The 25831-nt window shown below is 43.6% G+C and overlaps 1 protein-coding gene across 6 annotated transcripts in view; it reads left to right on the forward strand.

The window, feature by feature from the left end:
• The window catches only part of BCOR (BCL6 corepressor), a 337930-nt gene extending 312787 nt beyond the window's left edge, over positions 1-25143 (forward strand). For all 6 annotated transcript variants that reach the window (XM_068269861.1, XM_068269862.1, XM_068269863.1 and 3 more), the window contains 9 exons: positions 952-1218; positions 2786-3088; positions 3324-3646; positions 9274-9504; positions 17829-17995; positions 18104-18249; positions 20344-20421; positions 21370-21517; positions 23983-25143. In XM_068269861.1, coding sequence (XP_068125962.1) covers positions 952-1218; positions 2786-3088; positions 3324-3646; positions 9274-9504; positions 17829-17995; positions 18104-18249; positions 20344-20421; positions 21370-21517; positions 23983-24274 — 1955 coding nt within the window. In that variant the 3' untranslated portion in view covers positions 24275-25143. The remainder of the gene's footprint in view (positions 1-951; positions 1219-2785; positions 3089-3323; positions 3647-9273; positions 9505-17828; positions 17996-18103; positions 18250-20343; positions 20422-21369; positions 21518-23982) is intronic.
• Positions 25144-25831: the final 688 nt, after the last annotated feature.

Raw genomic sequence — 25831 nt, forward strand, 5'->3', positions numbered from 1 at the left:
CTGTAAATTGTGACTGGATTTGCACTATAAATAGGCAGATTTAAAAAAATAAATTTTCTATATTAAAATATTTAAGAACTGCTTGTTAGCTAGACAGTGTTTGTTTTTTTTCCAGCAGAACTACTTTCTGACAATTGAATGATTGTGTGGAGAAACAGTCTCGCTGTTTTCTCAGTTGGCTGCTGCTATTCTGAGCGACATTTCACTTTGACAGAAAGGCTGTATTCTCTGCAACTAGCAACATGTTTCCCTTGGTGTAAAATAATGTACTCATTTTTTTTATGCAGAACACACATAATCAGGCAGCTTAAATCCTAATTCTAGTGGTGAAGCAGTGGCAAGGTGCTTTATATGGTTTAGAAATGTTCCTGAACTGGCCATGCAAAAAAAAAGATTCTAGTATGACTTAGTTCTGAGTACATCATGATTTCTCTTGATTGCACTAGCTGTGAACATCCCTGTCTGCCACTAGAGTGGGCTAGTCATAGGCATGTAAAGCACATGACTTGGTGTTGCTTATTCGCACAGGCGCTCTCTAGTGGTGGGAAGATCCACAGGCCACAGACTTTCCTATGTACACTGGTTACTTGGACATAACTGTGGTTTGAATTATGGCAATCAAGGATATTAGTAGTGTAGTTTATTTTAGAAAGAGTAGCTGAGGTGTATATATGGGAACTTTTATGGAGATAAATAAATGTACCTTTATGGAGATACATGTATTAATAAATGTATGCTTGATAAAGTAAACAAACACTTATAACTCATAGGTATAATCATCCTTGCTATGAAACACCTTTTCTTTTCTTGACTGGTCAGGGGTATTCTAGAAAAAGTTTTATTGTACAGTATAGCATGATAAAATCAGGCAGCCACTACATAAATGCCCTGCAGGTTTTATGTAAGCTTGGCTTCTATGTGCAGCTTTAATCTTAATTCTGTATTTTCCAGATGATGTAAAGCACAGCGGTGGCAACGTGATTGACACATCACAATATGAAGAAAAGGAGGTCCCCAGTGAAGAGTGTCCTGCAGAAAATCTTATTTGCTCTGATGTGCTGGCACAGAACCCAGAGTACACAGCTGACCTAGGGAACCAGGGACAAGGTGTGGGACTGAAGCGCAAACACCCAGAGACCTTTGCAGAAGATCAAGACAAATGTGCTAACTGTAATGTGGAGGCACAGGATGACACCATAGTGAAAAGGAGAAAGACTGGTGAGTAGACTTCCTGGGTCTTACAACAGCAGTTTGTGGCAGTCTGGCAGATATAATATCCCCAGAAGGAAGAGGGAAGCAGACACTTGTGAATGATTGTGAAACCCAGAGTTAACGGACAAAAGATAACACTTCCTTTTTTTTTTTTTTACTTTTCAAACCAGGTCTTGAGACTGAGCAAGGCACTATTTTTAGACTTTACAATTGGTTTTGCTGCTCTGCATGCCCCACTGGGGTCTCATTATTTAAATCTCATCTAAAACCAAAATGAACGCAATCAAGTTAATAAGGGAATAGTAAACCATGAAGGAAACCCTTATTTTGCATGTACTTTTCAGCCTGTATACAGTTTGCTTTCTGATCTCTGTAGATTTTAGTTGGTGGGTGGGTCAATCAGTAGAGATCATGGAGCTCCAAAAGTTGTAGGAACAATAGAGTCCATGCTACATTTTCCAGCATTACAGAACCAAGCAGGTGGCTGGTGCTTGTGGCAAAGGGCAGCGACAGAGGTAGAACAAAGCCGGAGCATAGAAATAATTAGCAAATCTGTCATTAGCCATACTGGTCTCTGCACACTATGAGCACACAGCCTGTTGTAGACTTCTAGTCCACAGGAAGAGGAATATGTAGAGCTCTCTCTGAACAGGAAAGCCCGCCTGTGCTGGGGTCTTGTGTCTGTGTGGATCACTGTACAGCTGTACACAAACACAGCTACAAAACCCATTTTTACATTTTAAAATGCAGCATGAAAATTATACTTCTTATGCACACTGAACGAAGAGTGCTTTCAGAATTGGACAACCTCATTTTGGGGTTTAGTTGGATTTTGTCACATTATTCATATTATTAAAATAGGCTGATTTTGTCATAATAATAACACCCTTAGAAAATAATGAAAAATTTAAAACAGACGCTTACTGTCTGTTGGGTTGTGGAAAAGGAATATAGAATATAGAGTAGTGTTATTAGTGGGTATGCTAACTATGGGTGCACAAACATTATTTTACAATGAAAGGAGCAAATGTGTTCTCACAGTGAGGCTACCACTTAGCTCAATGTATTAAACTGCTTAAAGGGTAACTCCGTATCTCTTCATATCACTTCTTCTCAAACTTATTTTGCAGACCTGTGCAGTAATATAATCAGCATTGACCTTTATTATCATTTCCAGTTTGCTGGTTCGCAATTTAGTAATTTTCAATGGGCCCAAATTACACAATTCACACTTTGTTGTGTCAACTTTCCGTAACTTACCCTGCTGACTGTCCCCAAGCCATCTAGAAGAACTAAATATTTGCAGCAGTGCACACTGGATTTGTCAAAGCCCTGTACAGGCTTATTGAAACTTTTTGAGTAATAAACTTTATTTATGAAATTGATTTCACTGCCTTCTATTATAACCCTTTCACAAAGGCAGAGTTGTGCTTAAAGATGACTTTTGTTTGGCTGACAAGGCTTCTTATACTCAAGTGCTGCTTCCACAGTGTCATCTAGGGAAGTCAGCGCCAGCTGCATTGTCAGATTTCTTTCAATAAACCGTCTGTTAAATTGATTATTTTCTTTTCAGATGACTGGTTTGAGAGAGACGTAAATGACGTATCCACCAAATCCATTGAAGAGTCCCATTGCAATGAAGTCACCAACCTGAAAGTGTGCATTGAGTTAACAGGACTGCATCCTAAAAAACAGCGCCACTTGCAGCACCTCCGGGAATTGGGGCAGCTTAATAGGAAGGAGCTGCCAGAGAGCCGTGACATTGCTGAAGCCGAGGACAAGCAGAGGAACCTGCGCGAGGAGCTAATCAAGGCTAAATGCGAAAGCAAAATCTCTGTTGGCTCCGACCATGTTAAGAACTGCATCTCTGAGCAAGGTACTTCACTGCCCGTGGGGATCGCAGAATGCGCTAATATATATTTATTTATGCTTTTGAAGGGAGATAATTGCTGTTTAATTTTTAATGAGATGGGGATAGCAAGATTTGGAGGGATTTTTCAGCAAGAATCCATATTCATTTTAGTTTTCCAGCTGTGTTGAATTTAACTTCTTGACTTCTTTTATTTTTTTTTTCCCTGCTCATTTCCTTTGCCTTATTCCCCGATCTTCAGACGTTCCAGCATCTCCGCATGTGAAAGGCTTTCCACCCGGCTGCTCAAGCAGCAAACGGCAGAGTCAGCCAAACCCCACCCCAGCCCTCAGGTTAGCAGCCAAGCAGCAGAAGATTAGAGAAGGCCGCAAGGCGTACGTGCCGTGCACAGATGAAGAGGGGGGTCTCCAAGTCACGTCATTGCCTGAGGATTACACAGAATGCGAGAAGCCCTCTGGAAAACGGCAGTGCAAAACAAAGCACATGACTCCACAGGAGAGGAAGAGGAAAAAACTGCTGCTGGCTGGCGATGACAGCATGGATATAGGAAGCACAGATGAGAAGGTATTGTGTTTGGATGTATTAATATAGCGGGCTGAATCTCTTCACCCTTTTATTATATATTATGCCCTTGTAATAAATACTCCTAGCGTCCTGATAACACTAACACACACACACACACACACACACACACACACATATGCTGTATATATGTTGGGTTTTAGTGGGATTTTTTTTAATGCTCTGAATTACGCTGTGTTGGCCTGGGTTGATGTGCTGCCAGGCCTTCTGCTGGCAGAGATACAAAGTAACAGTCTCGCAGGAGGGAAGGGGTAGCTGTAGAGGACTTCACCGTCTGTAGAGGAAGCAGGTCACTCAGATAGCAGCCTGTTGTGTGCGATGGAGGAAGGTGACCTGTATCCTGTTCATTCTGGGCTTTTCTCCCATTACGCTTGCTTCAGAAAGCTGCAGTATTTGCACAGGGAAAAATGCAGTTAAAAATGTGTTCTGACTTTTGGAGCTCTGGCACATGTCTTTTTCCTTGTCAAAACACAACCAATCATCACATCACTTTGTAGATTAAATCTGTGTGCTGTACTTGGCTTGTTGGTGACATTTGCCATGCTTGGACACATTTTGGGCACCAGGGCCTAGGGAGATGCGTGCCACCTTTATACAATACCATACAGAAGTCATGTCAAAACAGTTTCCCTGTTCACCTTGACATAGAAATCTTAAAGCGAATGCACTATAGGCGTAGTGCCCTATCTGAAGGAAACCTATGACTCTTCCAATCACTTGAGGGAGCAGCAAACAATAATAGGCTGTCTCTCAGTGTTGGGGAATGGAGGCTAATCTGCACATATTCATCTAATACTCTGCACCCTCTGGATGCCAAAATATTCAGATTTTCTTTGCAAAACTTAAAATACCAATAGCTTCATCCAGTCAGGGAGGTCATGGCTTATTCAGGTCTGGTCATTATGGCTTTGTTTTAATTTATTTTTTGCACACAGTAATTAAATTAAGATATTTTAGGTAAATCAATTGGGCATTTATCCTTCACACTGCACAAACAGATGGTAGAGACAGAAATACTCTTCAATTGGCTTTGTATATGATAGATAAGAAAACTTAATAGGTATGCTCCTTCTCTCTGCATTAGCAATCTCTTCTTCCCCACCTAGGGAATATTTCCTCTGTCACAAGGTCATTACATAAACAAACCCTGAGGATTTAACAGGTCACAGGGAGTATAAAGAATTGTCCAGACGAGATAATGCTATGCATACATTGGTCAATGATGGTCTGATATCCTGAGCCAATTGGTTCTGCCCTAATTGGAAATTTGCTGGATAAATATCGATTTCTACATTGCTGTGTAATGCTGGGCATACACGGCATCGAGGGGAGGATTATCAATCGAGCCTGATGGCTCGATTGATAATATCCGACGTGTCCGATCACCGTGGGGATCGATTCCGCACTCGATCCCCGCAGGTGGACAATAGCGGCGAATGGAGCGGGTGATAAGAAGCGCCGGCGGGAATCGATCTGCGCGGACAAGCGGGGGTCGATCCGGCGGCTAATCGGCCGCCGGATCGACCCGTGTATGCCCAGCATAAGACATTTGTGCTAAGCAGTTTATGGGGATTTGATATTTTTCATGAGCAGCATATGTTTTCTGCTCCTGGTTGCAGGTTGCTGTTAGTAAGCCACTGCATGTTTACTTTGTCTCATCTGTAATGAATGGCAGAGCCTGAAGAATTAATAAGGAAGGTCCACAACCTATTCTGTGCGACAGGCATCATTTCACAAATGAAAGGATTAATAGCTGCTTCTTTGCTAACTAGTGTGCAGTTCAATGACAAGGTCACACCAGCTTATAGATTTCTAACATTTCCTGCTTCTCTCTAGACGTCTTGAAGGCCTTCATTTTGCAGCATTGTTTTCTGTCTGCTGGGTTTATACTCTTGTTTGCTCCGTCCCACTTGTTTGGTGCTCCACTGATTGCATGTGCTTCCTTCATACTGTGCTAATTTCATATGCTCACAGCACATATGTAACATATGTAGCCATAAAGCAAATGTATTTTCCTTCTGAGATATTAGGAATACCAAGTTGATAAAATGACCCAGAACATTAGCAATGACAATAAAACCTAGGGTTTACGTTTATTACAATTAAAGAGAGTGTAAAGCCCCCCCCCCCCCCCAAATAAAAAAAAAAATACAGTACTTACCTATGGACATGAAATGCTCTGGATCCTATTAAGCCTTCCTTGTCCTCTCTTTTACCCCTTGCGCCAGCACCATCACCCTTGTTTAATTTGATGCTTCAGAAGCACTCAAGTACCAGAGGGCTTCTGAAGACCGTGCATGCAACAGGGTACGGTGCATGCACAACTGCGTGTAATTGGGAGAGTACACACAAGGGGGGGGGGGGGGGGGTTGACAATGCTGGAGCAAGGGACCAGGAGAAGACAGGGAAGGCTCTATAGCAGAGTTCCCCAACCCTGTCCTTAAAGCCCACCAATAGTGCATGTACTGCAGAAAACCACAAACATTGACAGGTGAGGTAATTAGTGTCTCAGCAGCGCTGATTAACTAACTACCTCTGTGGATTTCCACAAAACATGCCTCGTTTCCACTATCGCGAATCCGCATGCGTCCAACGCATGCGGATTCGCACATGTAATGCAAGTGGATGGGCCTGTTTCCACTGTAGCGTTGTTGAGGTGCGTTTTTTTTTCAGCGGTGAAAAAACGCACAAAAGAGCCGCAGAATTCGCCTGCGAGTGGAATGCATGCGAATCGCAGGCACTGTATTTAATAGGGAAATCGCATGCGTTTTTCTTACGCGTTATTTTACGCGATTACGCGTGCGATTCCGCATAGGAACCAATGTAAATTAACACAGGCAGTGACATGGTTAAAAACGCATATAGCCTAACCTATGCGAAATCGCATGCGTAATCGCGTAAAATAACGCGTAACAAAAAACGCACCTGCATGCGATTTCATCAGCGGTGGAATCCAGGCGATTCCGCACCGCAATAGTGGAAACGAGCCCTTACTGGGCCTTGAGGACAGGGCTGGGAACACTGCTCTATAGGATCCAGACATTTCCCTGTCCATAGTTAAGTGTCTTGACCTTTTTTTCGGCTTTACACTCACTTTAATATGTAACTATTCAGTGGTTTATAATGTACCTAGATGTCATCTTAAAGGAATTGTCCAAGCTAGAAAAAAAAATCTACTTACCTGGGGCTTCCTCCAGCCTGTGGCAGCTGTCCTGTACCCTCGCCGCAGCTCCGATGGCTCCCAGTCTTATCCGCTGGTGAAGCCATGCGGGTCACGTGGTCCTTCTGACGTCATCAGGATGGTACTGCGCAGGCGCAGTAGTTTTGCGCCTGCGCAGTACCGTCCTGATGACGTCTGAGGGACCACGTGACCCGCGCGGTGGAGCTCACAAGAAGCTGTCCCAGAATTCAACCTGGCGAGGTTGGCTGCACCAGCTTAGAAGACCGGGAGCCATCGGAGCCATCGGAGCTGCGGCGAGTGCACAGGACTACTGCCACGGGCTGGAGGAAGCCCCAGGTAAGTGAATGTTTTTTTTTTGGCTGGACAATCACTTTAAATTCACCTGTTGCAATATCTATTTCACAACAGTTGCTCGTAAACCAGATTAAGCAAGTATCAGCCACATCTTCCTTTCCAGAATGCCATTTGAACTTTTACAAATCTTGTTCTCAAGTTTGTGCTGCTTAAGAGGCCCACAGAACCTCTTGCAGCTCTTCTATTTGGTTTGGAAAAATGGGGACTTGTGTGATAGTGTGCACAGGCCTTGTTCATGTTCCATGTATAAAGCCAAACGCTGGTGATGAGCAGTCACAGCCAGCAATCGAATTGTATTTATCCCGTGATGGTGGCTGCCAGTCATCCGCTCATACTAGTCTCTGATTACACTGGTATGGTTACATCCAGTCATATCCAGCAGGTGTCTTAATACAAGAAGAGATCCCGGGATTTAGGAGCTGAAGCCAAGCGTTCCTGTATATGCATGGGTAGTGGAGTGCCACACACAGGTCCGCATTTAGGCCAAGGCCACCTAGGCCATGGCCTAGGGCACCACAGGAGCAAGGGCACCAAAGCAGCAGACTAAACTGGTGCAGAATTTGCAAGCTTGCAAATGCTGCAAAGCAGGGAGATCAGGCGAGCACCTGACCAGTACTCTGCTGCTAGCCGCCTGTGCAGTAGCCATCTTGCTCTCTGTGCACATTTGCATTGCGGCCAGTGGCTATGGACTTGGGCAGCATTGGAGACAGAAAGGAAGAGGAAGCTTCTGCACTGGAGACGAGTGGAGAAATGAGTGATAATTGATGGCTGCTGCGGTGTGAAGGTGAACTGGCTACCTATACTGAAGGGGGGGTGGGAAAAGGAGGGATTAAGGGAGTCATCTGGCTCCCTATACTGGAGGGAAAGGGGGGAGGGGGTTATCTGGCTACCTATACTGGGAGGGTTATCAGGCTACCTATACTGGAGGGAAGGGGTTATCTGGCTACCAATGCTGGAGGGAAGGGGGAGGGGGAGGGGTCATCTTGCTACCTATACCGAAGGGGAGTGGCTGGTGACAGTGGCCTTGGGCGGCAAAAAGTACAAATCCGGCCCTGGCCACGCAGCATGATTAACAGAATGCCACGCAGTGTGGGTAGGAGTGCCACACATTTTGGCACAGGCAAACCCTTTCCTAGCCTTTAGCCAATAAAACTAACTGCTCATATTCTCTAAACGCTAACTGTCCCAAACAATATCCAACCCTAACTGATAGCACTCAATCACTTCCTTCCCAAATGCTGATGTTAGCTTAACGACCGCCTAACGCCAATAGGCGGCGGCTGGTCGTAAGTGGAATTACATGGAAACGTCCGTCTCCGTGAACAGTCTGCGAGCCGCCGATTGCGGCTCGCAGGCTAAATGTAAACACGCGGGGAAGAAATCCCCGCTGTTTACATCATACGTTACGCTACGTAAAGGAGATCGGCGATCCCCGGGCTCTGATTGGCCGGGGATCGCCGGCATCTGATAGGCTGAAGCCTATCCTAGGCAGCGCAGGACGGATATCCATCTTGCGCAGCCCATAGAGGGAGGTAAGGGCAGAGAGGGCGGAAATCACTGCGGAGGGGGGCTTTGAGGAGAGCCCCCCCGCAAATCACAGGCAGCCGGCGGCGATCACTCCCCCCCAGCAGGACATCCCCCTAGTGGGGAAAAAATGGGGGGGGGAAGTCTGATCGCCATGCTGCAAACCTGATCTGTGCTGTGGGCTAGAGAGCCCACGCTGCACAGATCAGGCAAAAAGAGCCCGGTCCTTAAGTGGTTAAAGCAAAGTGCCCACATAAATGCTGCCAGTTTTAATATGTCTATTGGGGGAGAGCCTGTGGGTCTTTTAGTGTCACACAATAAAGGAAGATGTTTGAGATACAAAATCTTTGTTAGTCCTGTTTTACCTGCAAATCATTTTACTTATTTCACTTTATACGAGAGAGGTTTTGCAGTATGTGGAAGTTCAATACCATCTTTAGTATTTAACAAAGTCTAACTGGTTTTCTCAGGTCTCTTTGGAATCCTGTGTCACATTGTGTGTAAGCATTCAGCAATCACTACAGCTTTGTGTATATTATCCCTTTTATAGGTCATTATGAGGGCTCTTAGGAAACAAGCCGAACTCTCGCCAGAGGACTCTCCAATAAGAATGCCGGACCATATATCTTTTCTACAAAATTCATCACAGTTGTCTCCATTGCCCAACCATCTTTATGAGTCTACACCGTGTCGCCCCATGCCACCAGAAGCACGCCGTCTCATTGTCAACAAAAATGCAGGGGAGACGCTCTTACAGAGGGCAGCACGGCTGGGATATGAGGTATGGACGTTTCCATTGTGCTTACTTATGCTGTATTAAAGACACTCAAAGAAAGTAATGCTAGATATCCATAAAACAACTTGTTATGGTTTGTACATGGAAAAAGAACTGCTATTGTGGCTTTATCACTCTGTTTGGGAGCCATGTTGTTTTTTCTCATGGGGTTTGGTTAACCCCTTCCTTATGGTTCATATGTGTTTAACCCCTTCCTTATGGTTCATATTTGTTAACCAAGTGTCTGTGTGCTCTCATGCTCCTTTTACACCTGATCCGCTGCATTGGGCATGCATTTGCGTTAGTGTGCGTTGGTACGCGCTAGTGTGCATTTTTTCCTGAAATGTAATAGAAAACCATTCCCCACATGCTGGTATCCGCAAAAAAGAGTACTGTACTCTCATCACTCTTTAACAATGCTCAATTTCTACCAAAAAAAAAGTACTCTTGTAGATGTTGTGTTTTGAAAACAATTTACATAGTCTGTCTTGCAATTTTTAGAGTTCTGCTTTACGTTGGTTGCAGACATGGTTACCCAGTACAACATTCTTCCTATGGTATGTGGTTCCCTCAGTGTTACGTACCTCGGATATAGGATATTAGTGAGCTGAGAGCAGCGACCCTTGCAGCTTGTCAACTGTTTACCCTGAGTTTGGAACAGGTACTTACAGTAAACAAGGGGCAATGGTGCTCACGACACCGATGGCGTGACACCGGAGCGCGTGACCAGGTTGGCGACGTGGCACTCCCGCAGTCCAAGTCTGGTACTGCAATGACTTGGTACACCGATGATCCTGTAGATGATACAAGTAGAGAGGTCAAATACACTGGCAGAGGTTGGCAACAGATCGGGTTTTCAGACAGGCAAGGGTTCAGCAACTAATCGGGTTCTCAGACGAGCAGAAATCGGCACCAGAGCGGGAAGTCGTACATAGCATAAGTAGTGGTCCCCTGGAGCAGTGCCCCTCTGGTGTAGTTGTCCCCTGGAGCAGTGCCCCTCTGGTGTAGTTGTCCCCTGGAGCAGTGCCCCTCTGGTGTAGTTGTCCCCTGGAGCAGTGCCCCTCTGGTGTAGTTGTCCCCTGGAGCAGTGCCCCTCTGGTGTAGTTGTCCCCTGGAGCAGTGCCCCTCTGGTGTAGTTGTCCCCTGGAGCAGTGCCCCTCTGGTGTAGTTGTCCCCTGGAGCAGTGCCCCTCTGGTGTAGTTGTCCCTTGGAGCAGTGCCCCTCTGGTGTAGTTGTCCCCTGGAGCAGTGCCCCTCTGGTGTAGTTGTCCCCTGGAGCAGTGCCCCTCTGGTGTAGTGGTCCCCTGGAGCAGTGCCCCTCTGGTGTAGTTGTCCCCTGGAGCAGTGCCCCTCTGGTGTAGTTGTCCCCTGGAGCAGTGCCCCTCTGGTGTAGTTGTTCCCTGGAGCAGTGCCCCTCTGGTGTAGTGGTCCCCTGGAGCAGTGCCCCTCTGGTTTAGTGGTCCCCTGGAGCAATGCCCCTCTGGTGTAGTAGTCCCCTGGAGCAGTGCCCCTCTGGTGTAGTTGTCCCCTGGAGAAGTGCCCTTCTGGTGTAGTTGTCCCCTGGAGCAGTGCCCTTCTGGTGTAGTTGTCCCCTGGAGCAGTGCCCCTCTGGTGTAGTTGTCCCCTGGAGCAGTGCCCCTCTGGTGTAGTTGTCCCCTGGAGCAGTGCCCCTCTGGTGTAGTTGTCCCCTGGAGCAGTGCCCCTCTGGTGTAGTTGGTGCCCTGGAGCAGTGCCCCTCTGGTGTAGTTGTCCCCTGGAGCAGTGCCCCTCTGGTGTAGTTGTCCCCTGGAGCAGTGCCCCTCTGGTGTAGTTGTCCCCTGGAGCAGTGCCCCTCTGGTGTAGTGGTCCCTGGAGCAGCAGCCCCTCTGGTGTAGTGGTCCCTTGGAGCAGTCCCCATCTGGTGTAGTGGTCCCCTGGAGCAGTGCCCCTCTGCTGTAGTGGTCCCTTGGAGCAGCAGCCCCCAAAGCAGAGGTCCTCAAATTAGTTCATACTCTTTGTTGTCCAAATAATAAAGCGAGAAAACTGGCAACATTCCATGCTGTTTGCATATGTGAAAGCCATTCATTACATGTATACTCCTGACATCTATTTCTTTCATCACATGTTGATGAAATAAGCATGAAAGTCATTAGAAGATTTTTTTTTTTCACATTTCTTTTGTATGATGAAGAAAATGATGCAGCCTGAAACTTACTTTGTGTAACTTGTTAATGGAACAGTTTTTTTTTATGACTTGTACTTTCTCATCCTGAAACGTCATTGTGAAACTTCTATGGTGGCTTTCATTTTAAGAGAAATCTGTAATGCCAACGTTTTTCTCATTACCAAGAATACACATAGTGGTGGTTTCCTAATACATCACCATTAAATAATAACTCTGCTATCAATTATGAACCTATTGTCTGGCTTTATAGCATAATTGATGTTGAATAAATAACTTGGGGGTAGGTACAAATACAGCACAAGTCCTTGTTTCTCAGACATCTAAAGCCAGATGGGCATGATTTGCAAATTCTGGATTTCCTGGTTTAGTAAACATTTCATAAGGCACACTAGTGTTTAAATCTTGAGTTGGCTTTGTGAATAAAGCTTTGTTGATTTGGTCTGCACAGTTAACAAGGAGTTCAGTATGGTTCAGATGTCATTTGGTTGCTGTATGATGTAAATCACTCATTGCAGGTCAGCTGCTTTAATACTATTAGCCTTGAGTGCCTCTGGTTCCCTGCAAATGTCCAGAAACTTCATTGGAGCAGGTGACAGGAAGTGAACTCACACTGTTGTCCATCACCCATAGCAACAAGGCCTTATTTGACTCAAGTGTGAGCCATTGCTCCTGTAGGTCAGGCACATAGGCTGAATGGGGATTTTTGTAGGGTGCCTATGTAAGGCCCCACATTATTTATACTGAAGACCACAGGCATGCTGTTGGAAAAAAAATAAATCGCTGCCACTTGTCAGTTCACCGATTAGAAATTTTCACAATTTTGATTCTAGTACAAAAAAAAAATTGCAAGCAAACTGCTTCAAAATCCTGCGACAAAGAATGCCATAGCAGAGTTTGGGGCGTTGTTTAATCTAATCCTAAACTGGGGAATAACTGCCAATAAGTTAAAGAATTTTACTTAAATAATAACTCCAAATCTAAATAAAAACTCCCATTTTAGGTGTTTGCAGTAGGCTTAATTAGGGTTACAGGCACTTCACCATGAAAATTACATTTGCTTGTCCGTTGAAGTTCGCTTTTCTGCTTTATCTCAGACTGTCTTGCAGACTGAAACATTATATAGTGGCTGATGCCATTTGGAATAGATTGTAGAGTTACTGGAGCATACTTGCTTTGCCTCCTGCGTGTCAGAAAGCTGATCCCTGAGCTGGTACCATGCGGTTGCCCGCATCTGATCCTGCCACGTGACACATGGGTATCGTTCCCTGACTAGGGGGAGCATCTCATTACGCTTCCTCTTCTCATTTAGGTCTAATGTGTGTAGCCCTAGCTAAATGAAAAAGGCTTCATGCTGTATCCTAGCGACCGTCTCCTTAGGTCAGGCACGCCCAGAGCACAGATTAGCGTGCTGTCTCCCTGCTTGGTTTGCTTCAGAATGAATAAAACGCACTTGAGCTATTCCTCACTCCCCCCTCCCTCCGCCTGCTGACTAATAACAAGCTTGAACGCCAGGCAGTGAATCAACATTCGCAGCATCTCTGAGCAGTCTCCTTAACCTTTATAGATCGGCAGAGCAGGCTTCCTGGATCTTATAGCTTCTGAGAAATGGCAAGACGCGTTACGTGCCGCCTGGATGCTGCTTTGCTTTGCATGCAAATCATCCAGCTCGCATACAGCTGCTGCTGTGGGGATTTTTTTTTTCTGCTCGGTTGCTGTGAGACACTTTTTAAAACTTGCTGAAAGCAATTCTCATCTAGCTACAAACACATGCCCTAGCTGTCGTCCGCATTCCTGAAGCACAGACTCTTTCTCTGAAAATAGGCTGCTGTAAATTCTCCCATTTTTCCTCTGAGTAAAAGCAGTTTACATCTGTTACTGTAGTTGAGGTTCCTCAAGAGATTCAGGCTAATGGAATATCTTTTGGCGGGACAGCTGTGTATAAAAGTCGTGTGAAGCGAAGAATGTCCGCTGAGATGTAAATTGCTACGTGTATTTCTGAAACGGATGGCAGCAGTTGCGCAGCTTATGAGAAGACTGGATAGCGTGCAATAACAGCCCAGATTAGGTGTTGTGTGAGTTGTTTTCAGTCTTCATTGCCTTAACAAAAAATGCTATATTCTCACTGAGAGGTTTTCTCTGCTGTAAAGTATGGAATGTTCTAGATATATATTGTTCACCTCATTCAGTAGCTCGGGGGGTTCCCTTTGATGTTGCTTATGGCAGCTTCTCAGCAGGTGCTAAGCTTTGAATTGCCTGTCTCTCTGAACACCTGCTGTGTTATATAGTTTTCCATGCGGAGGCTAGCTATTTTATTTTTTTTATGTTTTAATAGTGTTAAAACAGGCTTCTAGTGTCCATTTAACTTTTACCTGTGAAACATGGTGAATGGGTCATATCAAGTCCGAAATACTTTCTCACCAATCCCATAATTCTTGTACAATTGTACAGAAAACCACAGTATGTGGAGAAAATCGCTGTGAAATGATTCTGTGGTCGATTGGAATACAGAGTTCTGTTGATCAGGATGTTGTATTTTATGATCATATCTGAAGACAGAAAGTGCCCTAATCGATCCTTTTTTTTGGGAACCATTGATGATTACTTACGATCCCACAAATCTGATTAAATGATCCCATCTGAGGAAACAGTTAATGAACCCCTTTTAGTTGCTACATGTTAAAACAACGCTTCCCTTTACATGTGACATTGTAGTGGGTCAATATATGTGAATCCACTATTAAATCTCGCAATATTGGATTCACAGAAAATCTGGTTTTGCGCAGACGCAGTGGCCGGCCACTGCCTCTGTTGCTGAAATCAAAACTTAGGCGATGCGGGGGAGTGGAGGATCGTTCCGTGGCTGCGCGGGCACGGGGCGGCTGCAGGGGGCAGGTAGAATCCCCTGGTAAGTGAATTCTCACATATAGTTAGTCGAATTAATCCATGCCATGCACTGATGAGGATTAAACAATCTGAAAAGGTCTGTATGCATGTTGGATTATTATGGCTCTGTACAAATTAACAAGCTGACACATCATTGCATTCCAGCGGTTCTGGAGGTGTGTTTAGCTTCTAAGGATAACAATGGTTAATTTGCATATATTCAGCAGTGTTGCACTGGGAGACATCTCAGGCTCACTCCAACCTGAATTATTGCAAATTCTTTCTGTTTTAAGAAAGCAAATTTTTGTTTTTCATATAGTTGACATTGATGGACTTTCTATCCACCTGCGTTTGGAGGACTACATGTATAACATGCAGATGCCTAGAGCGTTATACAGCAAGAGCAAGTCCACTGAGCTGTGGGTGTGAATTGTGTGCACCCCCATCACCCCCACTATTTTTAGGTCCTGCTCACAAGCCCCTCCCAGGAAGTTTATTCAGAATTTACAAAGCTTCATGCTGCAATCTTATCAGAAAGCTCTGTTTGTGCGAACCCCTTGCAAATTGCACGGCACTAAGCACTTACCACAAAGCCTACTGTTGAGGCGTACGAGAGATATCGGTGCGGGAGACTTGGAAGCAGGATACAGCCGGTATATGGCTGATCCTGCTGCTGCACAAGTTCCCGGCCGTGTAAAATACTATTCCCCCTCCAGGCCGCTATGGATGGTGGGGAATGAAATAATTCAGCTTCCAGCAATTGCTGGAAGGCGAATTATTGTGTTTTTAAAAGTAACTTCAGCTCCGTCTTCTGACGGCACCGAAGCTACTCCTGTGCGCTGCTATAGCCGCAATTCCTATTATGGCCTATGGTGGCGCCGGCTGCGCCCAAGTCTCCAGCGCTGGAATCGCAGTGTTTGCCTGTGGAGTCTTTCAGCTGGGCAGCCTCCGGTCATGTGACAGGATTTCTATGTGTAGTAGCTCTGTTTCACACAAATATTGGCCTTCTGCTTACTAAGCAATCAGGTCTGTAGCTGAAGTCAGACTTTAAAGTGGACCTGCACTCTTGCACAGGACAGAAGGAAAACATAGAGAAATGCACCCTGTATGTATTTAGAGAGTTTAACCTGTCTAATTCCCCCTCATCTGTGACAAATCGCAAGTGAAATTTGATCTCTCAGCTGTGTCGGTTCAGGAACCTTGGTAGTGCAGCTAATTTTTAAACTCAGGTTGGTAACCCTTTGTCTGCTTCCATGAAAGCATGAAGTAGACACACTGCAGATTTATTGCAAGATTTCTATCAGATGTAACAAAGTAATTTTTCTTTAAAGGTTATTATGCTGCTGCTTATTTTTTAGAGCAGAGAAGAAATTCTTTGATCAGGTCCGCTTTAAAAAGTGTCCAAGTACTGTTTTAGTTATCTGTGTCTCTTAAAATGAATTATAATAAATAAAGAATATCCGTAGCATGTAAATATTTAACAGCGTTAAATGAAAATATTAAATGTTAATTTTATTTCCTCTTTAGAACTTTCCCATGGTAACTAGTTTAACATATTGACTTTTCATTAATTTTAATGTCCTGATACAACCCCAGACAATCCTCTTTCAAACCCCTTAATTTTCATTTTTCTGAGTACTTTTCTTCGCCCATTTAGTTATTTAAGGATGATTGCATTGATTAAACGTGGCATAACTGCACAACCTTTCATATTGATACAAATTGCTATAATTTGTGGTAGTGCGAGTCTACCTGGTGCAGGCGACTCTGCATAGATTTGGAGCATAATTACTCTGTATCAGCGTTTTACAGCAGTACACTGATCAGTTATACAAGAATGATCTCTGCTAGACACAGTCACAAGTCCTTCCTAAATTCACACATTCACCTGCTTGCATTCCCATTTTGTTTTGGGGGGGGGGGGGGGGGGGGTTGGGCTTATGTATAGAATGCTGGTATTTTTATTTCTTGGATCTTTATAGCTTTTACATTGGTACTAATTTGTCTTGTCATAGCAATTTTCTGTAATGAACCCAAAACCAGAATTGAACAAAGCAAAGTGTGCTTGCTACTGCAGTATAGCTTGCTTCCTTTTCTGTCTGGATGCATCTGTTGGGCATATCAGTCAGGTGTGATCATGTGAGGTGCAAAATGTGTGCAGCAATAGATGGCAGGCTTCATATTCCAGCATCCCTGTATTATAGTAGAGGACAAACCTTTATTTTACAGGTGGTGAAAATTGTATTACCTCAGCTTTTAAACATGAAGCTCAGAGGTCTTAAGGCGCGTACACACACCTGATTTATTCAAATGACGGGTCGTTAGACCAGCCCGTGGGGTGGCCGTTCTGGTGACAGAAAACCCGTGTGTACAGTCTGTCGGCAGGCTGATAAGGCTGGTTTTGACCGATCCGCTCGGTGGACTGTACACACAGGGAAACTCGCAAGAACGCCCCCCCCCCCCCCCCGTTGTTTGAATAAATCAGGCGTGTGTACGTGCCTTTAGGCCCCGTTCACACTGCACGCGTTTCCAGCCGTGTTTTGGAAACGCGTGCAGGAGGCAGACACGCACGACATCAGACAGTGCATAGAGTGCACTGTCTGATGTTCACACTGCATGCGTTCCGGACCTGTGTGGTCCGGGAACGCATGCTGCACGCATTTTTGTAAAAACGCGTGGCTGTCCCATTTACTTTTCAGTGATGGGATCAGCCACGCAACGCACACAAACGCGGATGGCGTGCGTTCGCTTGCGTTCCGCACGCATGGCCATCAGCGTTTGTGATGTGAACGGGGGCCTTAAAGTACACCTGAGGGGAGGAACAAGTTCTGTTTTACTTACCTAGGGCTTCTTCCAGCGCATTGTAGCCTTATCTATCTTGGTTTAGTCCCGGTCCGCTTCATCGTGCTGCTGTCCCACTCTGAAAGATTGGCTGTCACAGGCTACTGTGCATGCGTGGCGTTTGCTTCACATCCTGCATGCAGAACACTCCCAGCAATGGAAGTGCGATTAAGGAGGTGCATGGCCGAGCATGTGCAATAGCCTGCGACTGATCCAAACCACAAGCTTTCAGAGGGGCACAGCAGCACAACTTTACACTTTAAGCCTGTAATAGATGGTTGCAGAGCCATACAATGAAAATTGTTTAAAATGCTCAGTTATTATGGCGCTGTGTATAATTTACTCTTATCAGTACGATTGCTTTGAGAATTTACCTTATTCAGTTTTAGGTCTAATTGGGCTTTTAAGTAAAATGTTTCTAACCATCATTTCTTTTCCTCCAGGAGGTGGTCCTTTACTGCTTGGAAAGCAAGTCGTGTGACGTTAACCATCGAGATAATGCAGGATATTGTGCGCTACATGAGGCTTGTGCTAGAGGCTGGCTGACCATCGTCCGGCATCTCTTGGAACACGGGGCAGACGTTAATTGCAGCGCACAGGATGGGACCAGGTAAACATCTGCCAGCCTTTCCCCAGCAGAGTCACACAGGGACACAGTGAGACTGAGAGAGCTGCTCTGTGTTTTGGCCATTCTAATAAACTTTCTTTTTATTCTCAGGCCAATACATGATGCAGTGGAGAATGATCACTTAGAAATTGTGCGCTTATTACTGTCATATGGAGCTGATCCTACTCTGGCAACTTACTCGGGGAGAACCATTGCCAAAATGACGCACAGCGAAGTGATGGAAACCTTCCTGACTGGTGAGTTTTATTATCAGGAACGCTACTCACAGTTAATATGTGCAGCCAGGAGCTCCGTTCTCACTTAGGGCTGGTTCACTCGGCTGATTCTGCAACGTTAAATGACGGCCTGGGTGCTTGTTTGACGCTGTCCATTCACATGAATGGACAGCCACCGGTGCGATCGTTCAACGGGATTTTGATCCCGGTTTTCGCCATCGTCTGCCTGTCACTTAGCCAATGTTGCTTCCAGGATCATTTCCTGCCATGCTTCCGTGTCCCCCTGCGAGGATGAAAAATCTGCACACTGTGAAGCACCGTTGAAAGCTGACAAATGCTTTTCTGCACGCTTCCAAAAGCATTTGAAACGAGACACCAGGCTTCTCCGGACGGTAGGTTCAGACGTCCGTTTGCACCAGCCCTTAATGCGTTTTTATTTTTTTCATGAATCTGTAAAGGGTTAGTGTTGAGAGTTTGGCATTTTGCCTGTTTGAAGAATAGTTTTTTCCTTCCTTACGTTACGTTGGTAGGTGTATCTGTTATAGCAATATTCCAGATTTGATGATGTGAATTCTCTGAGATTGGCTCACATGGTATTTGCAGATTGCTGCTACAGTGAGGCGATCGGTCTGTATTAAAGCTCTTGCTCTGAGTAGAGCGTATGCGCACATCATTCTTATCAAGGGCATTTTTCGATTATAAGACAGCAGGAGACAGTTGCTGGCAGCCTTGCTGTGCAGATGTGATAGCTATTTTTTTTTCCTTCTCTATCTGCCGTGCTAAAGACAGCTAAATTAGGCAGCAAGAGTATGATCTTAGCTGTCGCATAATGAGAAATCCCAGTGACTGGATTGAAACCTGGTTTAACCTGCAAGTTTAATGGCTCCCGTGCTTCCATGCGACATCCGCACTGCCCCCGCTGTCACAATCTCAGTTGCTTGCACCGTGAAATGCTATAGATGCTGATTTGTTAGCTTCTTATCTGCCACACAAAACTCCTCTGCAACTAAAACAAATGTAAGCAGAGCCTAGGCAGAACAAAGCGATGCTTATTAACGGCAACCACATATCTAACACTTTTTATAAATCCAGTTTACTTTTCCTAACTATTATTTAGGCAATCACAGTGGCATAAAAGCTACAGGTAATGTCTATAAAGAAACTGGATATTCATTATAGTGTAAATGCATGATGGCGTTTTTAACACAAGTACACAACAGGGGATTAAAACGTGTCTTCAAGCAAACAACTGAACAGCTGAAACAATTGTCTTTTGAATAGTTTTACCTGCCAAAAGGCTGAAAAGCTATTCTGACAGTTGTGAGCCACACGTGTGTGGCTCTGCATAGCCAGGTCACATTGTTTGGTTTTGCAGCTTTACAAGACACCTGCTTGTGGATGGGCCTCTCCTATTCACTTGTAGTGATGATCAAGTAGATGCAAATAACGTTGAGTTTATGCAAATTTATGCTGCTTGAAAATGAACTTATCAAATAATGCTGAGGTGAAATTCGATTGGTTCATTTTCAAGCTGCATACATTTGCATAAACCTTTGCATCTACAAGTAAATAGAGGATCACTATTCACTTGAATTGATTGGGGTCACATCCCTGCAGCCAGCAGCAGTACTGAAATGTGTGTGCTTCACTTGTTACTGCTGCTACTATGAACAGACCTTTAGTGCTCATTCACGCATGCACAAATTTCATGCATGCGGTCCCAATGCATGCACGATGCAACAGACGGCAGCCGCACCATAATAGAATGTGTTGGGAAACCACGTGAGCTGTGCGATAAAATGTTCCCAGATGCATTACATCACAATGCGCGGGAATGCACAGCTGTACTGTGAACAGTAACGTAAAAGTCTATGCACTTTCATGCTATCATGAGGATCTCACACACTATGTGCAGTGCATCAAAACTGACAGTGCAGCACATAGTGTGAACGAGCCCTGAGGGTTTCAGGGCTTACCTGTGCAGCGCATTACTCAGTGAATGTTTCAGCAGTGAATGTAGCAGTTTGTCCAAAGTTTCACATTAAGTCATGTGTATGTGTGATTGCAAATACAGTTTATAATAGTGGCCTTTTTTTTTTTTTCTTTCTCTTTTAGAATACTTAACAGACTTGCAAGGGCGAGAGGGAGATGATCCTGGCCTCTCCTGGGATTTCTTTGGCAGCTATGTCTGTGGTAAGCATTTTGTAAAGCCCTCCATTATTTAAAACAAATTAAAGCGATTATATCCTCAAACTGTGTAAGGCATCTATCACTCTGTATTGGCATGTGTGGCATCAGGTTGAGGATACATTGGTGTACATTGGCTTTTTTTTAGACCAAGGTTATTGCACTTTAAATCCACTAGCAGCAAGTTTGTACATGGCTACATTCACATGACAGCTGTAATGACCATCTTTAAGCTACGTAGAAGCCTATTTGCTACACTGAGTGTCCATAGCAACCAACCAGACTCAAACTCCTACCTGAAGGCCTTGGATGGGCACAATTGACGCCCTGCTCCTGGTTATAGCCCCCCCCCCCCCCCTTGTTATAACATACTTATTATACTGCTGTCTGTTATAGTAGCCCCTCTTGTAGTGCCCTCTATGTATCGATTTATGTCTTATAGTCCCTTATTACAGTCCCTGTGTCTATAGTCACCACCATTATAGTGCACCATGTTATGGCCCCATACATTACACTGTCTTCCATAAACCTCCCTTTGTCACATTGACCCCTGTTATAGCTCCTTTCACTGTAGTGCTCCCTGTTGCCCTTCATCATACAGCCCCCTTTAGCAGCTTCCTCCACTATTATGGCCTTCCTCTCAGTTAGTGTCTTCTTCATTATAGTTTCCCCCTGCTCTAGCCTTCTCACAGTTCTCACAGGTATATTCCTTTCCATTACGATGCCCCCAGTTATAGTGCAGTACTCATTTGTTATAGATCCCTCAGGCAGAGCGACACTCCTGAGTTATAATGCACTTTCTATACAGTGCAGACTGTAAATATGCCATTAGCGCAAAACCATCTTGAACGCAATAATGTCTGTACCTGTCTCATCCCACCCACAACAGTTCTTTCAAATACTAAGCTCTCCGTGAGTAAAATATGTATATTTTTGCATTCCTGTATTTTACAGATTCAAAAGAGGAAACTGGATTTGACGTGCTGGCAAATCCTCCGGGTCCAGATGATGAAGATGATGATTGCATGGATGCTTTTGAATTTGAATTGTCGGACAGTCCTCTTTTGCCTTGCTACAATGTCCAAGTCTCCCTTTCCAAAGGGTAAGCTGAAATTAATAATTTGACAGTTTATAGACTTCAGTTCATTATAAAAATCTTTAGATGAAAACATTTTATGGGCCCTATTTTCATGCTAAAATACTGTTGTTGGAATTTAGAGTTGACATATCATCAGAATACCCCAGCATTCATCCTAATTATTAAAGGGTAAATTAACTTCTTTAAAAGCTTGCTTAATGCAGCTCTCCAGAATGAAAAACAAAGGCACCGTTTCATAGCTCATTAATATTGGGTTAAATTGCATTCTGTACCAGTAAGAATGCAAATAATTAGTACCAGTAAAATTACCATGCACTGCCTGTGCACAGCAATCTTACCGCAGTTTGCTGGAATTGGGCCTACGTTCCTTCTCACTATAGTCCACTCAAGTGGCACGGCAGATAAACTGTCATTTAAAGCCCTGATGCTTAACTCGTAAGGCACAATCGCTGTACAAACAGCAGTGGAAAATGTTTGCAATCGCAAGTGTCAATTGGCTCTTAGGGCCCTTTTCCACTAGCGCGATTGCGTTTGCTGAAAGCGCAAATCACTTGCGATTTTAAAATAGCTACTGTTTGCTAAATAAAATAGGAATCGCGGTAGGATATTTCCACTACCGCAATTCGATTTTTACACACACGATCGCGCGGCGGAACGATTATTGCCGCGATTTTGCTATGCCCTGCAGGGCATAGCTAAATCGCAAACGCTATCGCCGGGAAAAAAGGATTTTGCTGAATCGCAATCGATAGCGTTTAGCGCTAACGCTAGCGTTTGCAAGTGGAAAAGGGCCCTTACAGTGGGAAAAAAGGAATACAGCCTGGTTCTGAGCAGGATTGAGACTATACATACACATTTGTATCTTCTCATGTCTTACCCTGCCCATTGTTGAACAAAGCATTTAATCCCTCCTAAATTTTCCCCAGTGTATTAAATGAAAGAGCATTAGGAAATGGTTTCTTAATACAGGTAGGGGAGGGTGATGGGAGTTAAGCATGGCTGTTATAAACATTGGGAAGCGACTTACAAATGCTGGAGAGTGAATGATAAATGCTGTATTACAAACTTCGCATGGAATGGAGGAGCTAGCCAGGAATTGGTGTGGAGATGCTGTGGTACTGACCACAAAGAGTTGATCTCCGCAAAAGAGCAGGGGAAGGTGGATGAGGTAATTCTCTGTTTGTAGTGAAAGTGATGGGGGGGGGGGGGGGGGGGTTGTACAGCTAACAACCACCAGCATTTGACATCTCACAGAAAGACTGTTTTGCAAGCCAGCAAATAAAAATAGGTTTAAAAAATGGTTTCTTTGTAATACACAATACTTTGTTCTTTGCAAATTATATGTTCATCACAATAAGCATTACAAAAACAGCAAGCCCGAGCTTTAATTGTAGCAAATTATGGCACTTTATGATATTTTGTTTGGAATAAGTTACAAGGAACACATTGAAGTGGTTGTAGTTTTTCTGCTAGGCAGATTAAGATTTATTCCTTGTCACACCCTGTGTAATTACAGTGTATTGTCCATTTCCATTACGTAGCACCTACAACATTCCTTTCTATTCTGGTCTCTTTGCTCAGTGAATTAAAGTTTAAGCATTTGAAAGGCCGTGCTTCACTAACATTGTTCCAGTTTGTGGCCAAGTCCTCTGTGAATGGCTTCCAGGCAGTTGTGAACAATAGTGTCCTCAGTGATTTGTGGCTCGGAATACCCATAACATTTTATAGCAGCAGGAATTGCCGTTTCACAGTAGTGTTTTTGTTATTCACATGGTCAAGTTTTTAGACAATTTTGTAATATAGTGTATAGTAATATTTTAACTGACCTTCCTTTAAAAGTCTTGCTTTGCTAATGGCAAAGATGGTCCTCTTTTTGTTTATTAAATTTGCAATTAGTATAGCTTTTCTAAAGTGCTACCTATTCACTGGCTTGCTTTTCTAGTTTAGGTTGAGATCTGGACTTTTGCTATAGAGGTCAGTTAAAGTAGACTGTGATGGTACCACATTAAGGTGCCCATATATTACTCAATTTAAGGTACTGATATCCAGCAATTGTAATTACAATCACTCTTCGACCAAGAGGATCGAGTTGGCATACTGGAATGATCTCTCTCGGTTGGATGCACGACGGTAGCAGCGTTCCATTTCCTGCCTACTGACCAAGCTGCATGTTTTAGTTGTGTGATCCCAGGCAATATTGCAGCCAAAGAGATCACCAGGACTGCCAGGCCATTAGTATTGTTTAAAAGGAAATAAATGTGGCAACCACCATATTTCTCTCAGTTCAGGTGTCCTTTTATGCATCGTAGCATGCGGCAGCATTTGTTTTATAATGCAACTGGGCTCTAAAATGTCATACCTACTGTGCCTACTGTATAACATTTTACACTCAAAGAAATGATTGTGTTATATGGATCCTTAATAATAATGCTAACGATGTCTGTTCTCTCTCTCTTTTTTTTTCATAGGCCAAGGAATTGGTTGCTCCTTTCAGATGTGGCCAATCGTTTAAAGGTTTCCTCAGAGTCATTCAGAAGCCAACACCCTCACCTTGAAGTAGTTAGCATTTGTGAAAGAGAATTCTACAGGCAAGTGTCCCTAAGCCAGCTCTTTGCTTCTCCAGACGATCTTGAAGGCTTCAGTCCAGACAGCAAAGAACTGTTGGAGCTGGTGGAATTTACAAGTGAACTGCAAACATTACTTGGATCCTCTATTGAGTGCTTGGATCCTGAAGGAGACTCATCCAATGCCAGCTGTTAAAAAGCCAGGCCCTTACCTAATATTGTAATATAAAACGGATCTTTATTTTGTGAATATGTGCTGTAGAGAGAGAACACTATTCTATAAATAAGTGTAAAAAAGAAGAGAAATTATATGGAACTGTTTTTTTCAGAAACCCTAAATAGATTTATAATTGTTCTGAACAGATCAGTGCACATTTTTGCTTTGGGATATCTAATTTTGTTTTTACCTGTAACACTTTATTTTATTATCTATTTTTTTTTTTTATGAATACTTTGACTTTTACAAAGCACTGAAGGCACGAGAGATACTTTATAGTTTGTACGCAGAAGTCATGTGGATAGGCGGAATGAATGGCACTTCATGACATTTTTTATGTTTACAAAGGTTACCTGTTTTTGGTAAGTGATGTTGGATATAATCCAATGTTTTTTTGTAATGTAAACAGAATTCTAAATATATATATAAATATATCCATAGAGATTTGTTTGAATTTTTGTATTCTAATTTAAAATCTCTGAAATTTTAGTTTTCACACTTAAGTTGTGTGTGCATATATGGTATGTGTGTATATATATGTATGCATTTATATATATGTGTGTGCACACAGCTCTATACATATATAAATATATACATACGCTGAAACGTTTTATGCTCTAATTTAAAAGAAAGACCTTCAGCTATTTTTGTTTTTTCTCCTGTAAAATATTAAGACTGTATTATATAGTGTTGCGGTCCAGCTAAACTGTACATATTCTGAATTCATTTCTTCAGATGTGTGTGTAATGTTTTGAGATTTGTGTTTAAACTTTGTAAGTAAACCACCTGCCTTTGTATTTATATTTTACAAGACTTTTTCTTAAAAAGGCAATAAAACCATTTGGTAAATGGACAATACACTTTTTGGTTTTTCAGTTTCATTTATAAGTTTTAATTGCATTTAAAGGGACTCCGAGCAGTGCAGTAAGTATGAAAAGATGCATACCATTTTGAAGCCCTCTTTCTCCTCTTTCCAACGACACATAAACCGCCGCCCTACGCCTCTTAGTTTTCAATATTTTTGCGATCGAAATCATGGCGGCCATTTCGATCGTGAAAATAGCGAAAACTAAAAGGCGTAGGGCGACGGTTTATATACCGTTGGAAAGAGGAGAAAGAGAGCTTCAAAATGGTATGCATCTTTCCATAGTTTCTGCACTGCTCGGAGTCCCTTTAAGTGGCTCTGCAATCTTAATTGCTACATATATTTAATGTTCTTTGAGAGTGAGACTGTGTTTTAGAAGGAAATTGCAGAGGAGGGGGGTAGACTTGTAAGAAGTCCTGTATATGTGAATGGAAAGTGGTGATTCTAGAGGAGAAAATCAAAAGTTCGTGTGTAGAGCAGAGGTTTAGGTTGGGATAATATTTGGACACTAGTGAGGTAATATGAGGGATAATGATTGTGAAGAGCTTTGTAGGTTAGAGTTCAAAGTGATTCCTTTGCCAAGCTCTTCATTGACTTCCAACCAACCAAAGGGGAGCAGCAGAAGAAGAGCAAAAAGAGAGGCCGATGAGTCAAGCTGCTGAGTTAAGTAT

Source organism: Hyperolius riggenbachi, chromosome 2, assembly GCF_040937935.1.
Source record: "Hyperolius riggenbachi isolate aHypRig1 chromosome 2, aHypRig1.pri, whole genome shotgun sequence".
Lineage (NCBI taxonomy): Eukaryota > Metazoa > Chordata > Amphibia > Anura > Hyperoliidae > Hyperolius > Hyperolius riggenbachi.